This window comes from Sardina pilchardus, chromosome 10 (genome assembly GCF_963854185.1).
Source record: "Sardina pilchardus chromosome 10, fSarPil1.1, whole genome shotgun sequence".
NCBI classification, from domain to species: domain Eukaryota; kingdom Metazoa; phylum Chordata; class Actinopteri; order Clupeiformes; family Clupeidae; genus Sardina; species Sardina pilchardus.
The window spans coordinates 15,656,493-15,676,642 of record NC_085003.1 but is presented as its reverse complement, the minus strand read 5'-3'; the positions used below and the strand labels follow the sequence as shown (position 1 = coordinate 15,676,642).

At 44.1% G+C, this 20,150-nt stretch overlaps 1 protein-coding gene across 1 annotated transcript; it reads left to right on the top strand.

The window, feature by feature from the left end:
• Positions 1-4,047: 4,047 nt before the first annotated feature.
• LOC134094463 (histidine-rich glycoprotein-like) lies at positions 4,048-11,135 on the top strand. Its single transcript, XM_062547987.1, has 2 exons — positions 4,048-4,797; positions 10,395-11,135. The coding sequence occupies exons 1-2, from the start codon at positions 4,048-4,050 to the stop codon at positions 11,133-11,135; spliced, it is 1,491 nt and encodes a 496-aa protein (XP_062403971.1).
• The last annotated feature ends 9,015 nt before the right edge of the window (positions 11,136-20,150 follow it).

The following is a 20,150-nucleotide window of genomic DNA, read 5'->3' as shown; positions in this document are numbered from 1 at the left end:
CATATACTGAACATGCGCAGTTTGTAGAGGGGCTGAACGCGTTGCTTCTGCTGCTGTTGATCTCTCTCTCTCTCTCTCTCTCTCCCTCTCTCTCTCTCTCTCTCTCTCGCGTAACCTCCGTCCTCCGTGGAGATACCAAGGAAACGTTATCGGTGGAGAGAGAAGTAAAAAATGGGGCAATAATCAGGGATGGCAGTACGGCGTGAGGTAATGTTTGAAAGGGTATTTTTCGCGACATTCGAGCGCTTTTTGTTGAATTCTCGTGTTTGATTCCATGATTTGGTAGCCCATACGAAACCTATGGCTCGATAGCCCCGTGGAGGGGGACACTCCGATGAAGGCTGTGCTCGGGGATGCCTGTGATGGGGTAGGCTAACGATTGCTGTTGAAACGGAATAGACCAGGTTAGATCTCTAAAACATGCCGAAAAATGACAAATTGTTGACTCGGTATATATACATGCGGGCCAAAAAGTCATAGTAGGCTATTACTAGGGGGGGCACTGCGTGACAGATGATGGTCCGTCCACTTTCAGCAGTCATATGCCTGTCGTCTTACCGACTCTTGTATTATGCATGCAGTTGGCATTGCTAATCGTCTGTCTGGAATCACGACGAAAGGAACTGAATGGCCCGCAGCAGTTTGTTCACGTTATCAGTGGATTGTTTCATAGTTCGGCATTCCTTCCTTATCACCGTCGACTTATTTGTATTTTCGGAGCGAATTCGAATTCTGAGACCATGGTCAGCATTTGTTAGAATGTATCCCCACTATCAAGGCATTTCGTAAACAGTTTTACCATGATTGAAATGATTTTTGGCTGGTTTGTTCACTACACATGTGTGAATGGCTGTAATTAAAACCCGGATGTGCTGAAGGTCTATCCATAGACTGGTTGTGACTGAGGCTCACTTGTAGTAGCTACTCTTAGATTTCTAGTAGCCTACGCTGTTCTTGCATTCGGCTTTAAGTCGCCGCTAACGTAAAACGAAACATCTTACTGTACGCGGATGGGTAAACTGTACTTTGTCATTGGTATGTGGAAATGTTCCCCGTAAAAAGGGACGGTGCCGGTAGCCTACATGTAGGCTATTCAACGAATATCCTCGAACCATGGTGTTTTGCACTGCTGTTGGATGCATTTTCGGTCATTTGACTAACACTATAAGCCATGATTATTCTGTAGGCTGAGACACATTGGCATATATTTTCAAAATTAAAAGCTATTCTTTGAAATGTACCATTGTTTCTGGTTTGGTTGCATTCACCTTTCCAGGGTTTAAGGTGAAGGTATTGTATTACCCATTGAAAGGAAGGCATTCGACTATCTTTTCTGCCGTGTGGAAGTGTAGAGCAGAAATCAATAGCGAGGGTTTAGTGCCCTGTCCAAGGTGCTGAACGAAAACGTCGAATCAGGCTCACATGGAAAAGGGAGAGTATCATTCATGGTACCGAGTCATGTTGAAAAAAGGAAGAGCATGTTTCTTAGTACCACCACCCGATGTTAGGTACTAGCCTATAACAAGCCAATTATGCTTTCGCCCCATAGTATTAGTAGACTCAACATGAATCACAGTGTCTTTTGCCAATGAGAAGTGAATAAGCCCTTGGAAGAAGTTATTGTGGTGTCTGCCTTATCTTTACATATGCCACCTAGCAAAACATGGAACTGACCTCTGAGTGGACAATAGGCTACTTCATTAAGCTATATTTACTTGTTTATGCATATGTTATGTATGCTTTATGTTCCCATAAAGAGCTGGAATGTGACTAATATGATATAATGTCTGGCTATCATCAATATCTTCATCTATGTTTGTAGACAGATCTGCTTAATTATCTTATATCTCCCCATAATTTTTGAGCATATGAAAATGATAGCCAAAATCCCTCATGATCATAATCCACAAATATTTGATAATTGTTTGTTGATGGTTCCCGAAAGAATGCATCCATCAAATACATTAGTGGCATAATCAGAATCATGGTTATTCAACATTGCCCCAAGCGAAATACAGACAAAATCAGTACAAGCACTAATACAGCTCTGGAAACTCTGAACTGTGTGTGTCATGGAGTAAAAACATAACTCTTTTATGTATATTGTAATATCTTTCTCCGACCTGTGGACAATCTGAGTCCTTTTTCATTCATGTATGAAATTGCCGTCCTTAAACATCAGTTTCTCAATTTTGTAACAGGATCATTTTCTTCTTTCTTTCAGAGGCAGATGTGAGTCACCAGATCCATCAGCCAGGGACAGCCCCAGAGCTCTCTGAAGTCTGTCCCACCGTTCATGCCAGCGGTGTGGGTGCCCCTGGCCCCAGCTGGCCCCTGGTGAAGGGATCCCTGTCTCTTCAGCCAGCCCCACTGTCCAGTGTGGAGCCCCAAGGCCATGTTCTCCTCTAATTTCCTGAGTGGGGGCAACCCCCTCAGTGCCGTCTCCTCGGCCGTCAACAAGTTCAGTCTGTTTGGGGATGAGGGAGATCCTGAGCAGGACAAACAAAAACAGCAGCAGCAGCAGCAGGCCAACCCTCAACAAAAGCCCCCAATCCAGCAGGGGAATGGGCAGCCTGCATCACAGATTAAGGGTGGCCCAAAGCCAGGGGGGCCACCACCCCAGGGCTCGCCCAAGACTGGGCCCCAGTCACAGCAGGGGCCCAGCAGGGGAGGACCTCAGCAGCAGCCAGCCTCTGGGAAGCCTGGGACTCAACAGCAGCCGGGAGGCCCGGGGCCTGGGGCTCGTGCCCCAGGGGCAGCCCAGCGAGGACCCCCATCACAGGGGCTTGCCAAAGCTGCAGCCCAGGGAGGACCCCCATCACAGGGAGCTGCCAAAGCTGCAGCCCAGGCTAAAAGTGGGCCCGGGCCAGGGGGTAAATCACTGTGCCCAATATGCAAGAACACGGAACTTAATGTCCAATCCAAGGAGCCTCCAAACTATAAAAACTGTACGCAGTGCAAGAGCCAGGTCTGCAGCCTGTGTGGATTCAGTCCCCCAGACTCAGCAGTAAGATGGTTTATGTTCTAAATTCATTCCCACAAATCACAGTAGAATGCGTTGTCACAGTGTACACAGTACAACAATATTTTTTTGTTGTGTCTTGCAAAAGGATATTGTAAAATGTCAGACTGCATCTCTGTTACTGAATGTTGTGTTTGAGGTAAACCTTTTTCTCATACTGTATGTGAAACCCACACAAGCATGGTTTTGCAGAATACAAGAATCGGGTAACATAGATAGTAGATCATCCAGGATTTTTTTCTATTTTACAAAATATTACCAGTCTCAGTCAAACATTCATATTCTTGCGGGGTAGAAATGATATAATTTAGCTTTCAGATGAAAGCAAAACATTGTTTCACTCAAAATGTCTTCACAGTTTTGTAAGGAAATAACGGAAAATAACTCAGCTGAAGTGCTCAATTAAACTGTTTTACAATTGTGAGGGCACTCACATTATATATAATATTTATGAGTTTCCAAGAACTTGGAGAAGGGTGTTTCATGTTTAGCCTCTCCTGATCCTTGCTTCTTTATCCATGTGTTGTCTTTTTTAATGGCAGCAGGAGGCATGCACTAACACACCTAAATGCGTTGAAGCGCGAACCAGTTTACAGTTTCAACACTAATCCCATTAGAGCCACATAATGCAATTAACTGCAGGATGCAGGCTATTGAGACTAATGAACATTAGGAGCTCATGTGACAGAGCACAAAGATGTGCAGAATGCAGATGCCATATTTTCATAATAGGTTTGGATCATATTAATGCATTGGTCATTTATCTGTGCCTTCTTTTGTAATTATAGGGGAAGGAGTGGCTCTGCCTGAACTGCCAGATGCAGAGAGCCCTTGCAGGTGCTGAGCCTCCAGGTCCTCCTATGAAGAAAGCCCAGCCCCAGGCCAACAAGCCCCCAACAGCTTCGCAACCACCATCGGCTGCCCCGCAAAAGACAGGTGTTCCAGGATCTCCTCAGAGAAAACCGGCCACAGCGAATGCTGCCCCACCCAAGCAAACCCAGGAATCTGCAAAACCTCAACAACAGATGCCAAAGGGTGGACCCTCCCCTGCCAAATCTGCACCACCACCACAACAGCAGCCACAACCACCAAAGCAGGAGTCTGGCTTGTTTGGCTTTGGCTTTGGTGGTCTGACTGACACTGCTAGATCCAGGTCCCCCTCACCACAGCCTGCTGGGAAGGTCATGGGCTTTGGGTCTTCCCTCTTCAGCTCAGCATCGAATTTGATCTCCTCTGCAGTTCAGGATGAGCCATCTTCAACACCACCCACAGCCCGCAAGGAGTCTGTGTCATCCCAGGGTCCTGCAAAGGCTCCACCACCCACAGCCCGTAAGGAGTCTGTGTCATCCCAGGGTCCTGCAAAGGCTCCACCACCCACAGCCCGTAAGGAGTCTGTGTCATCCCAGGGTCCTGCAAAGGCTCCACCATCCACAGCCCGTAAGGAGTCTGTGTCATCCCAGGGTCCTGCAAAGGCTCCACCAGCTGTGGAGACTAAAGCGCCTGCGCAGAAACCAGAAGCAAAGAAAGCTGAGCCTCCACAGCAGCCCAAGGCCACAACAGCTCCAGGCAAAACGGATATACCCCCATCAGGACCTCAGAAGAAGGACGGCCCTCACTCGCAGCCTCCCTCCAAAGCAGCTCCATCGTCCTGTCCTCTGTGCAAGGTGCAGCTCAATAAGGGCTCCAAGGATCCTCCCAACTACAACACCTGCACTGAATGCAAAAGCACTGTGTGCAACCAGTGCGGATTCAATCCCATGCCACATGTGAAAGAGGTAAGAGAAGCCAAAATCCTTTCTCAGCGTTTATCATTTGTTGTCAAAATGTACAATGTATAGTAAGTTAGTTGACCAGGACTAGTTAATATGTTAATGTGTGTGCATCTGTGCTGTAGTAAGGGCATTCCTATAACATGAACATTTTAGTCACAGTTCTGTTGTTTGAATTTTTGTCTTTGAAATGTTGGATAAAATGTTGAAAATACAAGTGTGTCAATCTCAGCGTTCAAATGGTTATTTTAGATAAGGTACATTTAGAAACCACAGATAGAAAGACATCATCCTTAGTACTAACCACAAGATAAGAATATACAATGTTGATCGTTTGGGTGCATGCACGGTAAACAGAGTTATATTGCATGGTTTTCTATATGTATAATCTGTATTGTCTGAAAATAAATGGCCAGCTTAATTAAGTAAGTGTGCAGCTCCTAAGTGGTCAGCTTCAAACACAGGCAGATCTTTGCATTGTTTTCAGCATTGGAGCCTATTTTATTTATTCTTTTATTTATTCACTTAATTTCCTCAAGAAAGAATGGAGGTTATTCCCTAAGTGGGTGGAGCGATGTTCTGGAACATAGAATTTTATATTGCATATACAGTACAGTAAATTACGTTTATATTCATTTGTCTTTATTTTTCATATGTACAGTATGTGTATTTTTTTTTATTTTATGTTTATTTTTTTTTTTTTTTTGTTGTTTTGTTTGTTTGTTTGTTTCATTGAAATGCTGACTTTGGATGCAGGATACAGATTTACATGGCTCTAAGATTGTTCTTTTCTGTCTTTCCATACGGTATAAGAGACACTTTAGTTGAAAGTGAGATAGAAATATCCTCTGTTCTGTTTTTGCTCTATGTGCCACCACCCAATACTCTTAACAACCACACAGCATTTTACATGATACAGTTTCTCTGCAGATTATAAAGTCAAGCTCACCTTTTTTGCGAGAGGCTGTGAATGAATTAGCCAGGCTGCTATTCTGGACCGTGTGTGATATTCAACCTCTCAGAAATATAAACAGTGAAAATGACATGTGATTCCCCAGTTGTGTAGGATTGAGTGGCTTTTGATGCATTTATCCAGTGAGAGCTCTGCTCTCCCTCAGGCCCTTCATCTGGCAGAGTAGACGATGTTGGCTTCAGCCTCTAATGGCAGATTCATCTCTGAGGTTGTCTCCAATACAAAGGACTTGACCCTCGACACTGTAATTTAACGCTGACAGTTTGCATGCAGCCTGACAAGGAGAGTCCAAGGATACTTGATTGCAGGTGGTACCACCATGAAGAGATCATGGCCAGTCCCATTGCCAGAACCAATTTACAGATATGTTCTTTTAGGATCCCACAAGATCCCTTGAGGGTGGACAGCTTGTGTCTCCAGTACTGGCAGGCATTTAGATGTCAATTTACATCTTTGAATAATTACAAAATCAAGGGCACCTATCAGTTGAGTGTCACTTCATGAAGAACTTCCTGTTTATAAATACTTAAAGGTGCACTTATATGATACTAATTCCTAGCACATTTTGTCAAATTCAGCTGATTTGTCAAATTGTCCTTTAGGAATCTGTTTCATGTTTGTGTGCAGAGCAATAATAGTCTGTTTTGAATATACCGTACAGTCCAGTGAATTGGACACAAGCACGAGAGTCCAAGTCATAAACAATTCCAGCTAGTTAACACGGTCCTACTGGACTCAGAACAGAGTAGCATAATTTGATTGGATGTTGAACAAATTAAAAATTAAATCAATACAGAAGTCAACAGGGCATGTGATTCAGAAAGAAGATAATCATGTTACTTTCAGATTATGCATCTGAAATGGCACACATTTGTTTATGAACATAATAATATACAAGAAATTACCAAATCTCAACCAAAGAGAAAATGTCTGAACATCTAATGCGACAATATTAAAATATAGAATATACATTTTATCTAAATCATATTAAAGTAAAATCAATGCAAAAGTGTAATACAAACAAGATAAATATATTCAAACATTCATTATGCTAATCTTTACAGGCATGAAATGGTTCTTACTTTTTAGGAATTGTAGAGGGGAGTTTGTAGGTGTGTGTGGCCTTTTCCCTCTCTGTCTGTTTACAGGTACAGGTATTTTAAGGAATGTGACCAGCACACAGTAAGTGAAAAGTGGAGTCTTTGTTAAAAGTGTTGAGGCATGCAAAAGTGATTTACCAATTTAATATCATTACAGGTCAAGGAGTGGCTATGTTTAAACTGCCAAATGAAACGGGCACTTGGAGGAGCTGATCCTCCTGGACCTATGATGAAACCTACACCACAGTCTAAAAAACCCTCCCCAGCATCCCAACCCTTTAACAAAGCAGTTCCTCCCCCCGTCTCACCTCAGAAGACACAGGGATCACCACTTGTGACTGGAAAAGATGTGAATAAACTTGCCCAAACTAGCCAGTCTGCTCCAACCACCAAACAGCACCCGCAACAAAAGCCCCCTCAGCAGGTCATTGACAAAACACAGACAACTAAAAGCCAAGCCTCCCCTGCCAAATCTGCTCCTGCACAATCTGAGCCTCCAAAAGAAGAGACTAGCTTCTTTGGCTTAGGCTTTGGTGGGGTGAAAGACACATCCAGATCCCGTTCTCCCTCACCACAGCCCACAGGATCTGTCACTGGCAAGGTTTTCGGCTTTGGCTCTTCAATCTTCAGTCAGGCGTCTAATTTGATTTCATCAGCAGTGCAAGATGAGGGCCCCACAAAATCCCCAGCTGTTCAGAAAGATCCTTCATCAGCCCAGGCCTCGCCCAAAATATCAGCTGGTGACAGTAACACTTTGCCTACAAAGAAAGGGGATGACAAGAAACCAGAGGTTACAAAACAAGAGCAAAAGTCATTTGATCAAAAGAAAATAGAGGCAAAGTCAGACAGTCAACAGTCAGATGGTCTTTTGAAAGATAAAGAGAATATGTCAAAAGGGAAACAACTAATAGGTGAATCATCAAAAGTCACTACACAAAGAATGGATACTTCTACCCCTGGTTCTCTTCAGAAGAAGCCTATTTCATCAGAACAGCCAGCCAAGGAAGAAGCTAAGCCTGTTCTATCACCTGCCAAAAAGGTGACCCAAGAGGATAAAAAACTTGAGAGTCAGAAACCATTAAGCCAGGCCAGTGCTCATGAGATGAGACTAAATAGTACAAACTCAGCAGTCCAGCGTTCTCCACAGCAAAATGCCTCTCAGGCACAGAGTGCTGGCCGACCTCATCAACAGCCACAGATACCAAGCTCGGCTGGTTTGCCTGCCAAAGCCACACCTCAAACACAGACTGAGCCACAGAAGCAGGATTCAGGACTGTTTGGCTTTAGGTTTGGTGGGGCTAAAGACAGATCTAGATCTCAATCTCCATCATCTCAGCCAGAAGGCTCTGTCTCTAACAAAGTGTTAGGGTTTGGATCATCTATTTTCACCTCAGCATCTAGCTTTATCAGCTCAGCTGTGCAAGATGAATCCACAAATGAACAAGCTAGTACTAGCAAAGATTCTACATCTAGCCTATCAAATCAAATTAAATTAGAGGACAGTAAACAAAAAGATGAAAACCTTGAGAATAAGAAGTCTATTGAAAACAAGCCTATGTCAGCCACTAAACCTACTGCTCCTCTAAAGCCAGGAAACAAGGAAAAACCCCTCACCACACCTCAACCCAAAGATACTGTAGCTGATCGTTCCCCACAGAAAAATCAAACCACACCATCAACACAACCAGGTAGTGTAGAGGGAAGTAAACCATCTTCTAGCACTAAAGCTGGACTAGCTCAACAGACAACACCATCTGATCAAAAACATGCTGGTAAGAAAGTAGATGATCAGCTAGGTTCAGCAGCACCCAAACAATCTATTGCCTCACCTCCTGTGAAACATGCCCCTCCCCAGGAAGTCTCCCAAAAACCTCAACAACCAACCCCATCAAACACAACTTCGCCTAAGAAATCTGTTCCACCATCATCTGATCCTCCTAAACAGGATTCTGGATTGTTTGGATTTGGGTTTAGCAGCCCATCTAAATCCCAGTCACCTTCATCTCAAATGCAAGCATCCGTGTCTGGGAAGGTTTTAGGGTTTGGTTCATCTCTTTTCAGCTCAGCATCCAACTTAATCACCTCAGCTGTAGAGGAGAACTCAGATAAACAACCTTCTGGAACAAAAGATTCTGTGCCGTCAGTTTCGCCTCCCAAAATTCAAAGTGACACCAAACCCCTGCTTACTTCAAAATCAAATGATAAGAAGGATGAGCAACCAATGTCTACAGGAAACAAGCAAGGGGAAAATAAACCAGAGGTTAGGAAACTAGACTCCCAGGCCACACCACCGTTAGTTTCAATAAACACATCTTCTAAACCACAGGTAGAAACACAGCCAGAGCAGAAAGCAACAGCATTATCCTCTTCACAAAGCAAACAGGCCACACCATCTGCTCAGACAATGAAAATGGAAACTGCTAATATTGTTCCAAGTTCAAGTGAAGATAGCAAAGTTCAAGAGCCAGTAAAATTACCTAAATCTCCTAGTCAGACAGTGCTGAAAGAGAAAGCCCCACCACAAAAACCCAGTCAACAGTCTCCTGCCAAAATGGCATCACAGCCCAAATCTGAAACACCAAAGCAAGAGTCTGGATTTTTGGGATTTGGTTTTGGCAAAGACAAACTTCAGCCTGCCTCAAGTCCGTCCACAGAGTCTGTATCTGGAAAGGTTTTTGGATTTGGATCCTCCATCTTCAGTTCGGCATCAACCTTTGTGACATCAGCTGTGCAGGGTGAATCAGCCACAACACCTAGCTCCCAGAAAGATACTGCATTACAAGCCTCTCCCAAGAAATCAGAGTCAGAACCCAAACCAACCACAGTACAAAAAGAAGACAAGTCAGGTAAACAGAGCATGGCATCAACTTCTACGCCTACAACAAAAGTGCCTGACATGCAGGAACAAATGGAACAGAAATTACTAGACAATAAACAGGGAGACAGAAAACAAATAATTAAGACACAAGAACTCAAGACAGAGGGTGATAGACAAAAACAAGACAATACCAAAGTAGAAGGCATCACTCAGCAACCCTCGGGTATAACACCAACTACTAAACAAAACAAAGACCTTCCAGAAACAGCTCCTGAGAATAACGATTCTTTAACAACTGGCTCTCCACAAAGAAAGGAGATTGCCTCATCAGCACAACCAAGCAAACCAGTTATGACTCAAAAAGCACAGCCAGGTGACAATAAACCTGAGGATAAAAAATCTCAAGATCCAAAGCAGATTCCACCAGAGCCAAAATGTTCACAACAACACCCTCCACAACCTCATGTGCAGGCTGCAAAGTCACAGCAGCCAGTGCCAAAAATGGTTGTCCCGTCTACAAAACCAGCGTCCTCTGCTCAGTCTGAACCTCCAAAACAAGAATCCAGTTTCTTTGGTTTTGGATTTGGAGGCATGAAAGATACATCAAGGTCCCGTTCACCTTCACCTCAACCAGCAGGATCTGTTTCAGGAAAAGTGCTAGGATTTGGCTCTTCAATGTTTAGTTCTGCATCTAATTTTATATCCTCTGCAGTCCAAGATGAACCATCCTCTGTGCAAAAAGGAGCCATTCCACCAACATCTCAGCAAAAAGGAGCAAGTCAAACACCACCTGGGCAAAAGGCAGTTGCTCCACCACCATCTGAACAAAAGGGAGCTGTTCCACCACCATCCCAGCAAAAAGGAGCTGTATTACCACCATCCCAGCAAAAGGGAACTGCTCCACCACCATCAGAAAAAAAGGGAACTATTCCACCACCATCAGAACAACAGGGAACTGTTCCACCACTACCTGGGCAAAAGGGAACTGCCCCACCACCATCAGAGCAAAGGGGAGCTGTTCCAACACTACCTGGCCAAAAGGGAACTGTTCCCCCACCATCAGAGCAAAAGGGAGCTGCTCCACCACTACCTGGGCAAAAGGGAACTGTTCCACCACCATCAGAACAAAAGGGAGCTGTTCCACCACTACCTGTGCAAAAGGGAGCTGTTCCACCACCATCAGAACAAAAGGGAACTGTTCCACCACTACCTGGGCAAAAGGGAACTGTTCCACCACCATCAGAACAAAAGGGAACTGTTCCACCACCATCAGAACAAAAGGGAGCTGTTCCACCACTACCTGGGCAAAAGGGAACTGTTCCACCACCATCAGAACAAAAGGGAACTGTTCCACCACCATCAGAACAAAAGGGAGCTGTTCCGCCACTACCTGGGCAAAAGGGAACTGTTCCACCACCATCAGAACAAAAGGGAACTGTTCCACCACCATTAGAACAAAAGGGAACTGTTCCACTACTACCTGGGCAAAAGGGAGCTGTTCCAACACAAGCCCCTCCAGCACAAACCATTACAGAAAAAACAGTAGAGAAAGCAAGTGAGGTAAAAACAGACGCTAAGAAAGTAATTACCCCTGATAATATTGGATCTGTTAAGAAGCCAGTGGAGGCAACAGTTAAGAATCAAAAGGAAGTTTTAGAAAAAACAGATGATAAGCAAAAAACACCACAAGAACAAAAAATAGTGTCCATGGAAAAGAAGACACAGAAACCAGAGAAGAAAATTGTGGAAGAACAGGAGGACAAAAAGACAACAGAGGACAAAAACGCATCTGGTGTGTCTTCCACCATGACCAAAACAGACAAGGAGCCTCAGGCTAGACCATCATTAACTCCATTAAATAAAGAGTCTACACCATTACAATCTGTAAATAAAGATGTTCCCTCATCTGCTTCACTTGAAAAGAAGGAACCAATCCACATAACACCACGACCGACCAAGAAAGAGCCTGAGAAAACTATCACTCAAGGTAAAACCATTGCAACAGGTGTCAGACAACCCCCACCACAAATGCCTGACCCACAAAAGATTCTTGACAAACCTCAACAGAAAACACCCAGCATTAGTGACTCACCAGTCAAAGCTAAACCACAAACAGGTGCCGGACCGCCGAAACAGGAGTCCAGCTTTTTTGGTTTTGGCTTTGGCGCGGCTAAAGATGCATTAAAATCACAGTCAGCCTCTGCAGGTGCTGTTTCTGGAAAAGTTCTTGGCTTTGGGTCCTCCATGTTCAGCTCAGCATCAAATTTAATCACATCATCTGCACAGGAAGAGCCTTTAGAAAAACAGCCTGTGGTGCAGAGAGGCCCTACACAATCACAAGTCTCACCCAAAACTCCTGTCAGAGAGACAAAAAGACCTGCTGTTGAGACAGTGATTGACAAAACATCTGAAAAGGTTGTGAGTAAGAAGGCAGTGGAGGGGAAGAAACCAGAGAAAAGTGGTGAAGAGCCACGGCAAGAGGAGAAGGTGGAAAATAAATTAGATGAAAGAAAAGTAAATAAAAAGCTAGATGAGACAACACAAGAACAGGAGAAAGCAAACAATGAAGCTGTGGCCAAGAAATTGGCAGAAAACAGAGAGGAGAGAAAGCAAGATGAAAAGAAAGAAGATAAAATAAATTCTGAAGAAATTAAGCCTGAAGCAAATAAAGACATTCAGACAACAGGGAAAGACGATAAATCAGAGGGGAAGAGCACTGAGAAATCTGAGGAAAAGAAAACTGATAAGAGAAATTTAGAAATGACTAAACCTGAGGTTCAGAAGTTAGTAGAGGTCAAGAAACACATAGACAATGCTGTTGACGACAACAGGCAAGTCAGTCAAACAGATAGAGTGAATCCAGTCGATAACACTTCAGATAAACAGAAGGATATACAGGCCAAACCTCCCACTGTTGCCAAAAAGCCCTCAACAACATCACCACAGCCATCACCTCAGAAAATGCCTGTTTCTACAGATGCCCTAGAAAAGACAAAACCACTTCCTGGATCAGCGCAAACTATGAAGTCAGATTCTTCAAAGCCTGTTCCTAGCACTAAAGAAGGCAGTCCTCAGAAATCTACTGAAGTGCCGAAGCCCTCGGAGGCACAAAAAACACAGGTACAAAAGAGCACAGCCATGACTAAAGAGTCTGATGTTAACCAACTCGTTCAAAATCCTCCACCACAAAAATCTCCCCAGCTGCAAGCATCTAGTAAAGCTCCACAGCAAATACCTAAGGGTCCTGCTAAGCCCTTGCCACAGCCACAGCCTGAACCTCCAAAACAGGATTCTGGATTCTTTGGTTTTAGTTTTGGTGGGGCTAAAGAAAAATCTAGATCTCAGTCTCCCTCGACTCAGCCAGCAGATGTGAGTGGGAAGGTGTTAGGTTTTGGCTCATCCATTTTCAATTCAGCATCCAGTTTTATTTCCACAGCCGTTAAGGATGAGCCAATTGTTATACCTGCATCCACTCAAAAAGAACCAGCACCTGAACCTCCACCAGGTCAGCCTGGTAAACAAACTGTGGGAGACACTAAACCAGTCACTGCACATAAGATAGACAGTCTAAGATCAGATGAGGAAAAAGAAAAGCAAAGTCGTCCAGATGAAGTGAAACACGGTCAAGGAAAACTGGATGATAAAAAAACAGAGGTACAAAATGTTGCACAAGGGAAGGTAGAACAGAACCTTGACAAAAGCAACCCTGATCTCAAAGCCTCTGTGGCAAAAGTGACCACTTCAGTCTCACCCCAAAAAAGTGCTGCACTGCCCGCATCTCCACTCAAAGAGCCAGGAACACCGGCAGAACAAACAGGCAAGGCAGGATTAGCCAAGCCCATCACCAAGTCATTAGACAAAAATATAACACAGGCTGAAAATGATAGTAAGATATCCCAAGACACTGCCAGCGCAGTGGCAACCAAAGCACCCATTGTTGCACCTGATACGCAGCCACAACCACAGCCACAACCACAAAATCCAAAACACGTACCAACAAAGCCTCAACAAATACCAAGTGGAACAAAATCCCCTGCCAAAGCTTTGCCACAAGCACAGCAGGTGCCCCCTAAACAGGAAACCAGCTTTTTTGGCTTCGGATTTGGTGGTAAAGAGGCTCCCAAAACCCCTGCTGCTTCAAAGGCTAATGAGTCCATGTCGGGGATGCTGTTTGGTTTTGGTGGGGCTAAAGACACATCTAGATCCAGATCACCATCACCTCAGGCCACAGGGTCTGTGACTGGGAAGATGTTTGGCTTTGGGTCCTCCATTCTCAGCTCAGCTACAAATTTAGTATCTTCAGCTGTCCAGGACGAAGCACCCAGTACTCCTGCGGCCCAAAAGGAGTCTTTGCCAGTCCAGGCCTCTCCTAAAAAAATGGGGGAGAAACCATCTGTAATACAGACGCAAGAGGGAAAGCAAGCTTTGCAACAGCAGAGTCAGACGTCAACGGTACAGACAAAAGCAGGTCTTGTATTAGGGCCCACGTCATCACCAACTCCGAGCAGAACAACAAAATCCTCTTGCCCACTCTGCAAAGTGGATCTCAACATGGGCTCCAAGGACGCACCAAATTACAACACCTGCACTGAATGCAAGAGTGTTGTATGTAACCTCTGTGGATTCAATCCAGTGCCACACCTCACAGAAGTAAGACTATCTGTTCAACCAAGCAACAAAAGACATTATTTTAAGTTTGAAACATTTCATTTCACACAATAGTGCACAAAGACATTCACCTTCCATTGCCATGGTTATCGCTCATTTACAGATGTTTGATATCCTACTAAACTTTTCTTTCTGATTGGACTAATAGTATTGTGATTTACTTTACACTGTGTATGCCTTTTGTGTGCATGTGTTACTCTACATTAATGTTTTATTTATAGTTTTTTAATCTTGATATTGTGTTATTAGTTGTGGAATTTGTGGTACTTAATTCATTTCGTTAAGGCCTACTGCACAAACAAAAGGCAGATCTGTCAATTTTCACATATAGTAGAGGCTGGTTTCTTTTTTGTCCTTGCAAACGTCTATTGGATGAGATTAATGCAGAATTCTTGTAAAAGGATATGTTTTAGTCAGGTCAAAACAAAAGAGCTGGTTGAAGCTGATATACTGTATCTGGACAGATCTGTCTTGAGGTATTCCTACAATGACATACCTGTGTGCAGTCGGCTATTGTTAGTGATATATAAGTTGCTGTATTATGTTGGGTGGATGGTCCTGTTGGGATTTTTCAGCATGCACACCTGTTCACCTGGTTACCTTTTTTTTCTATATGATGCGTTTAAAAAAAAATGTAATTTTAACTTTGAAGTGAATAATGTATAACTTCAAAGACATTTTGCAATATGCTATTCACGAGCACAGTTCTACAAAAGACAGTGGCTATTGACCCAGAGATTGTTAAAATAGTACCATTGCTATTTTATCAAAAATGCTGGCAAAATAATGTAATTTGCTTCGTCACCTTGTTCTAGAAATACAAAACTTGACAATTGACCAGCTGAAGGAAACCATAGTCAAACTATAGGTCACAATGAGTTGGATTCCTTTTAACTTTTTGTCCTACTGAATAATGTGGGTTGTTCGGGATATGTTTTAAACTGCAACCTTATACAGTAGTTGAAATTATCACATTGTACATTACCCGATGACACCTGTAATATTAGTTGCTGCATGTTCTTGTCTTAAAACTGCCTTAGATTAAAACTGCCTTTGAGCCTGGACTTTCAATGCCAGAAATGCATCAAACTGCAAAGCTTAAAGGGATAATCCGGAGTGAAATGCACTTTAGATCAATTTTTCGGACTATTGGGAGTACATACGTTGAGTTGACACCAAAATCATGTCATTCGGATGTATTTTGAGAAAGTTCGAGTTCACCGTTTTTAGCCAAAACTCGTTAGCCTGTAAGTGACCGGGGCAGGTCCTTTCGCCACTACAAAACGCTATTTTTATACCTCTTCTACTGTTCCAAACAACACTACACTTACGTGGTAGTGAGTAGAGGGTCCCTAAAGCCAAACCGAAGTATCCCCACGTCTTTATGTGGTCGGATAGAGAGTCCAGAATGAATTTAATCGAGTCAGTACCTTTCCGGAAATGTTAGTAAAGTGTTGTGGAAGCGTTGCGCAGCTGCCGCAGCGACATTTCCGGAAGGTACTGACTCAATTAAATTCATTCTGGACTCTCTATCCGACCACATAAAGACGTGGGGATACTTCGGTTTGGCTTTAGGGACCCTCTACTCACTACCACGTAAGTGTAGTGTTGTTTGGAACAGTAGAAGAGGTATAAAAATAGCGTTTTGTAGTGGCGAAAGGACCTGCCCCGGTCACTTACAGGCTAACGAGTTTTGGCTAAAAACGGTGAACTCGAACTTTCTCAAAATACATCCGAATGACATGATTTTGGTGTCAACTCAACGTATGTACTCCCAATAGTCCGAAAAATTGATCTAAAGTGCATTTCACTCCGGATTATCCCTTTAAATGGACAGTACCATTTTCTTACACATTCAGAATGTGCTGCAACATAGATGAGCTGGTCAAATACACATATTTTGTTTTCTCAGAACATGGTAAGGTGGGTATTTCATTGTTTTGTCAGAATCTGGTTTTAAGACACTCTCTTTCATAGTCTTACTTATAGGATATATTGGTTTTTTATTATACACGTTCTTGGCAATGCCCTATCCTGACTAACAAACTGTTACAAATGCTAGCACAGTGGCATTTATTACTATATTTCTGTGTGTTCTTCCATTGTTTATAATGAACCATGCATTGAGAAGCTCTTTGAAAGTTACCTGGAAAGTGCTTTATAATGCAGGCTATTATTCTCTTTGTAGATGTATGTTTTGTTTTCTGTTGGTAGTGTGTTGGTGTTTGTGTTTTTGTTCTTATTCTATTGAACTTTCATTTATTTTGTGGCATTCTAAATAAACATCAATATTCAGACACTTACTCAACAACTTTTTTTGTATCATTAGGTACTGTTTATGTTTATACCATTTTGCATCCAAAACTACTCATTTAATATTGTATAAAACATGAGTTGATATTTGCAGGATGCATGCATTTTTCAGTACTAACACAGTGTAACACTGTATTTGAATGGAGTGTATGTGATGGATGGAATAACAGATGCTGATGACATTGTCTCTGTATCATTGCAGGTGCAGGAATGGCTTTGCTTGAACTGCCAGACACAGCGGGCTCTTGGAGGTATGGAGCCTCCAGGGCCTCCTATGATGAAGCCCCAGGGCAGTAAAGTACCAGCACCTTCTCAACCAGCTGGCAAAGACGCAGCTGTACCAGACTCTGCACAGAAGATGGTGGTACCTCCAGCAGGGGTAGAGAAATCGCCCGCCACTGAAAGCAAAGCTCCTACTCAGCAAGGGTCTGGGAAACCTGCACAGCCAGCTGTGAAAGCTGAGGCTTCTCCGGCGAAATCTCCGGCACCAATGCCACAGGCTGAGCCACCCAAGCAGGATTCTGGCTTGTTTGGCTTTGGCTTAGGTGGTCTGACCGACACCTCTAAATCCAGATCTCCCTCACCTCAGCCTGCTGAGTCAGTGTCTGGGAAAGTGATGGGATTTGGCTCCTCCTTCTTCAGCTCAGCATCCAGTCTGATCACCTCTGCTGTTCAGGACGAGCCATCTCCTCCCACAGCCCGTAAGGAGTCTGTGTCAGCTCAGGGTCCTGCAAAGGCTCCTCCCACAGCCCGTAAGGAGTCTGTGTCAGCTCAGGGTCCTGCAAAGGCTTCACCAGCTGCGGAGACAAAACCAGCTGCTGCAGCACAGAAGCCAGAGGAAAAGAAAGTAGAAAATAAGAAGCCTGAGGAGAAGAAGCCACAGGGTGCCCCCCAGGCTAAGGTGACAACTGAACCACAGAAAAAAGAATCTCAGCAAAGTTCTTTTGGTTCATCTTGTCCACTCTGTAAAGTTCCTCTGAATGTAGGGTCTAAGGATCCTCCGAACTTCAACTCTTGCACTCAGTGCAAGGCTACTGTATGCAATCTGTGTGGATTCAATCCCACACCCCATCTGACAGAGGTAAGCCAAATGCAAACACCATTGAATTTGGCTACATATGAAGAGCTCTTTTCCAAAACACTATAAATCCATTTTTGAAAACTTTAACAGGACATGTTATTTAATTGTGTATTGTATGTAATACTGTATCAATACAAGTGCAGTTGTGTTGTTTGATTGAGTAAAGATAAACCTAATAACAGTAAACTGAATACAGTTCCAGTGAAATTACTTGGAAAACAAAATGGAGAAAAAAATAATAATGAAAATGCATTAAAATGGTGGAGATAGCATTTTGGGAAAGAGCTCTTCATATTGCTACTTCATAATTATGTAAATTATGTAAAGTATGTAAATGAGTTGTGTGCACACATATTCAATTTCATTATTTGATATATGCATGCTTTGATATTAGAGCTATTTGCAAAAGCATAAAATTGTGCATCATTAATATGATATACATTATACTGTTACAGGCCAAGGAATGGCTTTGTCTGAACTGCCAGATGCAGCGCGCTCCAGGTCCCCCGATGATGTCACCCCAGCCACTGCCCAACAAAGCCCCAACACCATCACAGCCCCAAACTAAAATGCCATCATCTCCTCAGAAGAAAGAAGAAGCCAAACTACCAGAGCCCACCCAACAGCAAAAACCTCCCCAAAAAGAAGACCCTGGTAAACAGCAAATGCCAAAAGGTGCAACATCTCCAGCCAAAACTGCTCCACAACCAGAGGCTAAACCACCTAAGCAGGAGAGTGGCTTGTTTGGGTTTGGGTTGGGTGGCATCACAGATACAGTTAGGTCGAGATCTCCTTCTCCTCAACCTGCTGAGTTTGTGTCTGGGAAGGTTATGGGCTTTGGCTCTTCCCTGTTCAGTTCAGCATCAAATCTGATCACGTCTGCTGTTCAGGATGAGCCATCTCCAACACCACCCACTGCCCGGAAAGAGTCTGTGTCAGCCCAGGGTCCTGCAAAGGCTCCACCACCCACAGCCCGTAAGGAGTCTGTGTCATCCCAGGGTCCTGCAAAGGCTCCACCACCCACAGCCCGTAAGGAGTCTGTGTCAGCCCAGGGTCCTGCAAAGGCTCCACCAGCTGCAGCAACACAGAGACCAGAAGAGAAGAAGCCTGTGGCACCCCTTCAAGCCACTGCGCCGTCAGCTACAGAGACCAAACCACCTACTGAACAGAAACAAGACAAGAAACCAGAGGACAAGAAGCCAGAAGTAGCTGCACAGGCTAAAGGACCATCTGCTCAAGTTAAAAAGGAAGAACCTCCATCCAAGGCGCAAGAGACTCAACCTGGTGCATCAATGGCAAAATCATCCTGCCCGCTCTGCAAAGTAAACCTCAACGTTGGCTCCAAGGACCCGCCGAACTATAATACCTGCACAGAATGTAAAACTGTTGTGTGCAACCTTTGTGGATTCAATCCTATGCCTCATCTCACTGAAGTGAGTGTTCAGATCTTCTATTGTTTAATATGAAGTACTGTAGTAGTGTAGTTTTGTAATAGTGTAATATATTTATTTTGTGAATTATTTGACAGTGGGTGTAGTATGACATACCACTACACTGAAACCATTGCATGATTACACTGATGTTCCACAACACAGTAACTGTAACCCTTGTACTGTTGCAGGTTAAAGAGTGGTTGTGTTTGAACTGCCAAACTCAACGAGCCCTTCGTGGAGTAGAACCTCCAGGGCCAGCAGCACCACAGGAGAAGAAACCACAGGACAAACCATCAGTAACTGCCACCACTAAAACCCAACAGCAAGACCCAGGGAAACCTCAACAAAAGATCCCAGAAGGACCTCCTGCTGCTGCTAAGCCGGCACCACCAAAAGAAGCAGAGCAACAAAAGCAAGAGGGTGGTTTGTTTGGATTTGGATTTGGAGGCGCAAAAGACAAAGCTCGGTCTCGTTCGCCATCACCTCAACCTGCAGAATCTGTCTCAGGCAAGGTCTTTGGGTTTGGCTCCTCCTTCCTCAGCTCAGCATCAAATTTGATCACCTCTGCAGTTCAAGATGAGACCCCTGGCCCACAATCCCCCTCCCGAAAGGGCTCCATACAAGCCCAACCCCCATCCGAACCAGCTTCCCGAAAGGGATCTGTCCAAGCCCAACCCCCTTCCCAACCAGCTTCCCGAAAGGGATCTGTCCAAGCCCAACCCCCATCCCAACCAGCTTCCCGAAAGGGATCTGTCCAAGCCCAACCGCCATCCCAACCAGCTTCCAGAAAAGGTTCTATCCAGGCTCAACCTCCATCTCAGCCTCCCTCTCGTAAGGGCTCTATCCAGGCCCAACCTCCTGCAACTGATGCCAAGCCATCAGCCACAGCTGGTCAGAAGCCTGTGGAAAAGAAACCGGAAGCAATCAAAACAGAGGAGCCAGCACAAACCAAAGGACCATCGGCAATGCCTAA

Coding starts and splice junctions, on each gene's coding strand:
- LOC134094463 (XM_062547987.1), top strand. CDS start 4,048: ATGCCAAAGGGTGGACCCTCCCCTGCCAAATCTGCACCACCACCACAA. Junction 4,798..10,394: donor CCATGCCACATGTGAAAGAG/GTAAGAGAAGCC, acceptor TATCCTCTGCAG/TCCAAGATGAACCATCCTCT.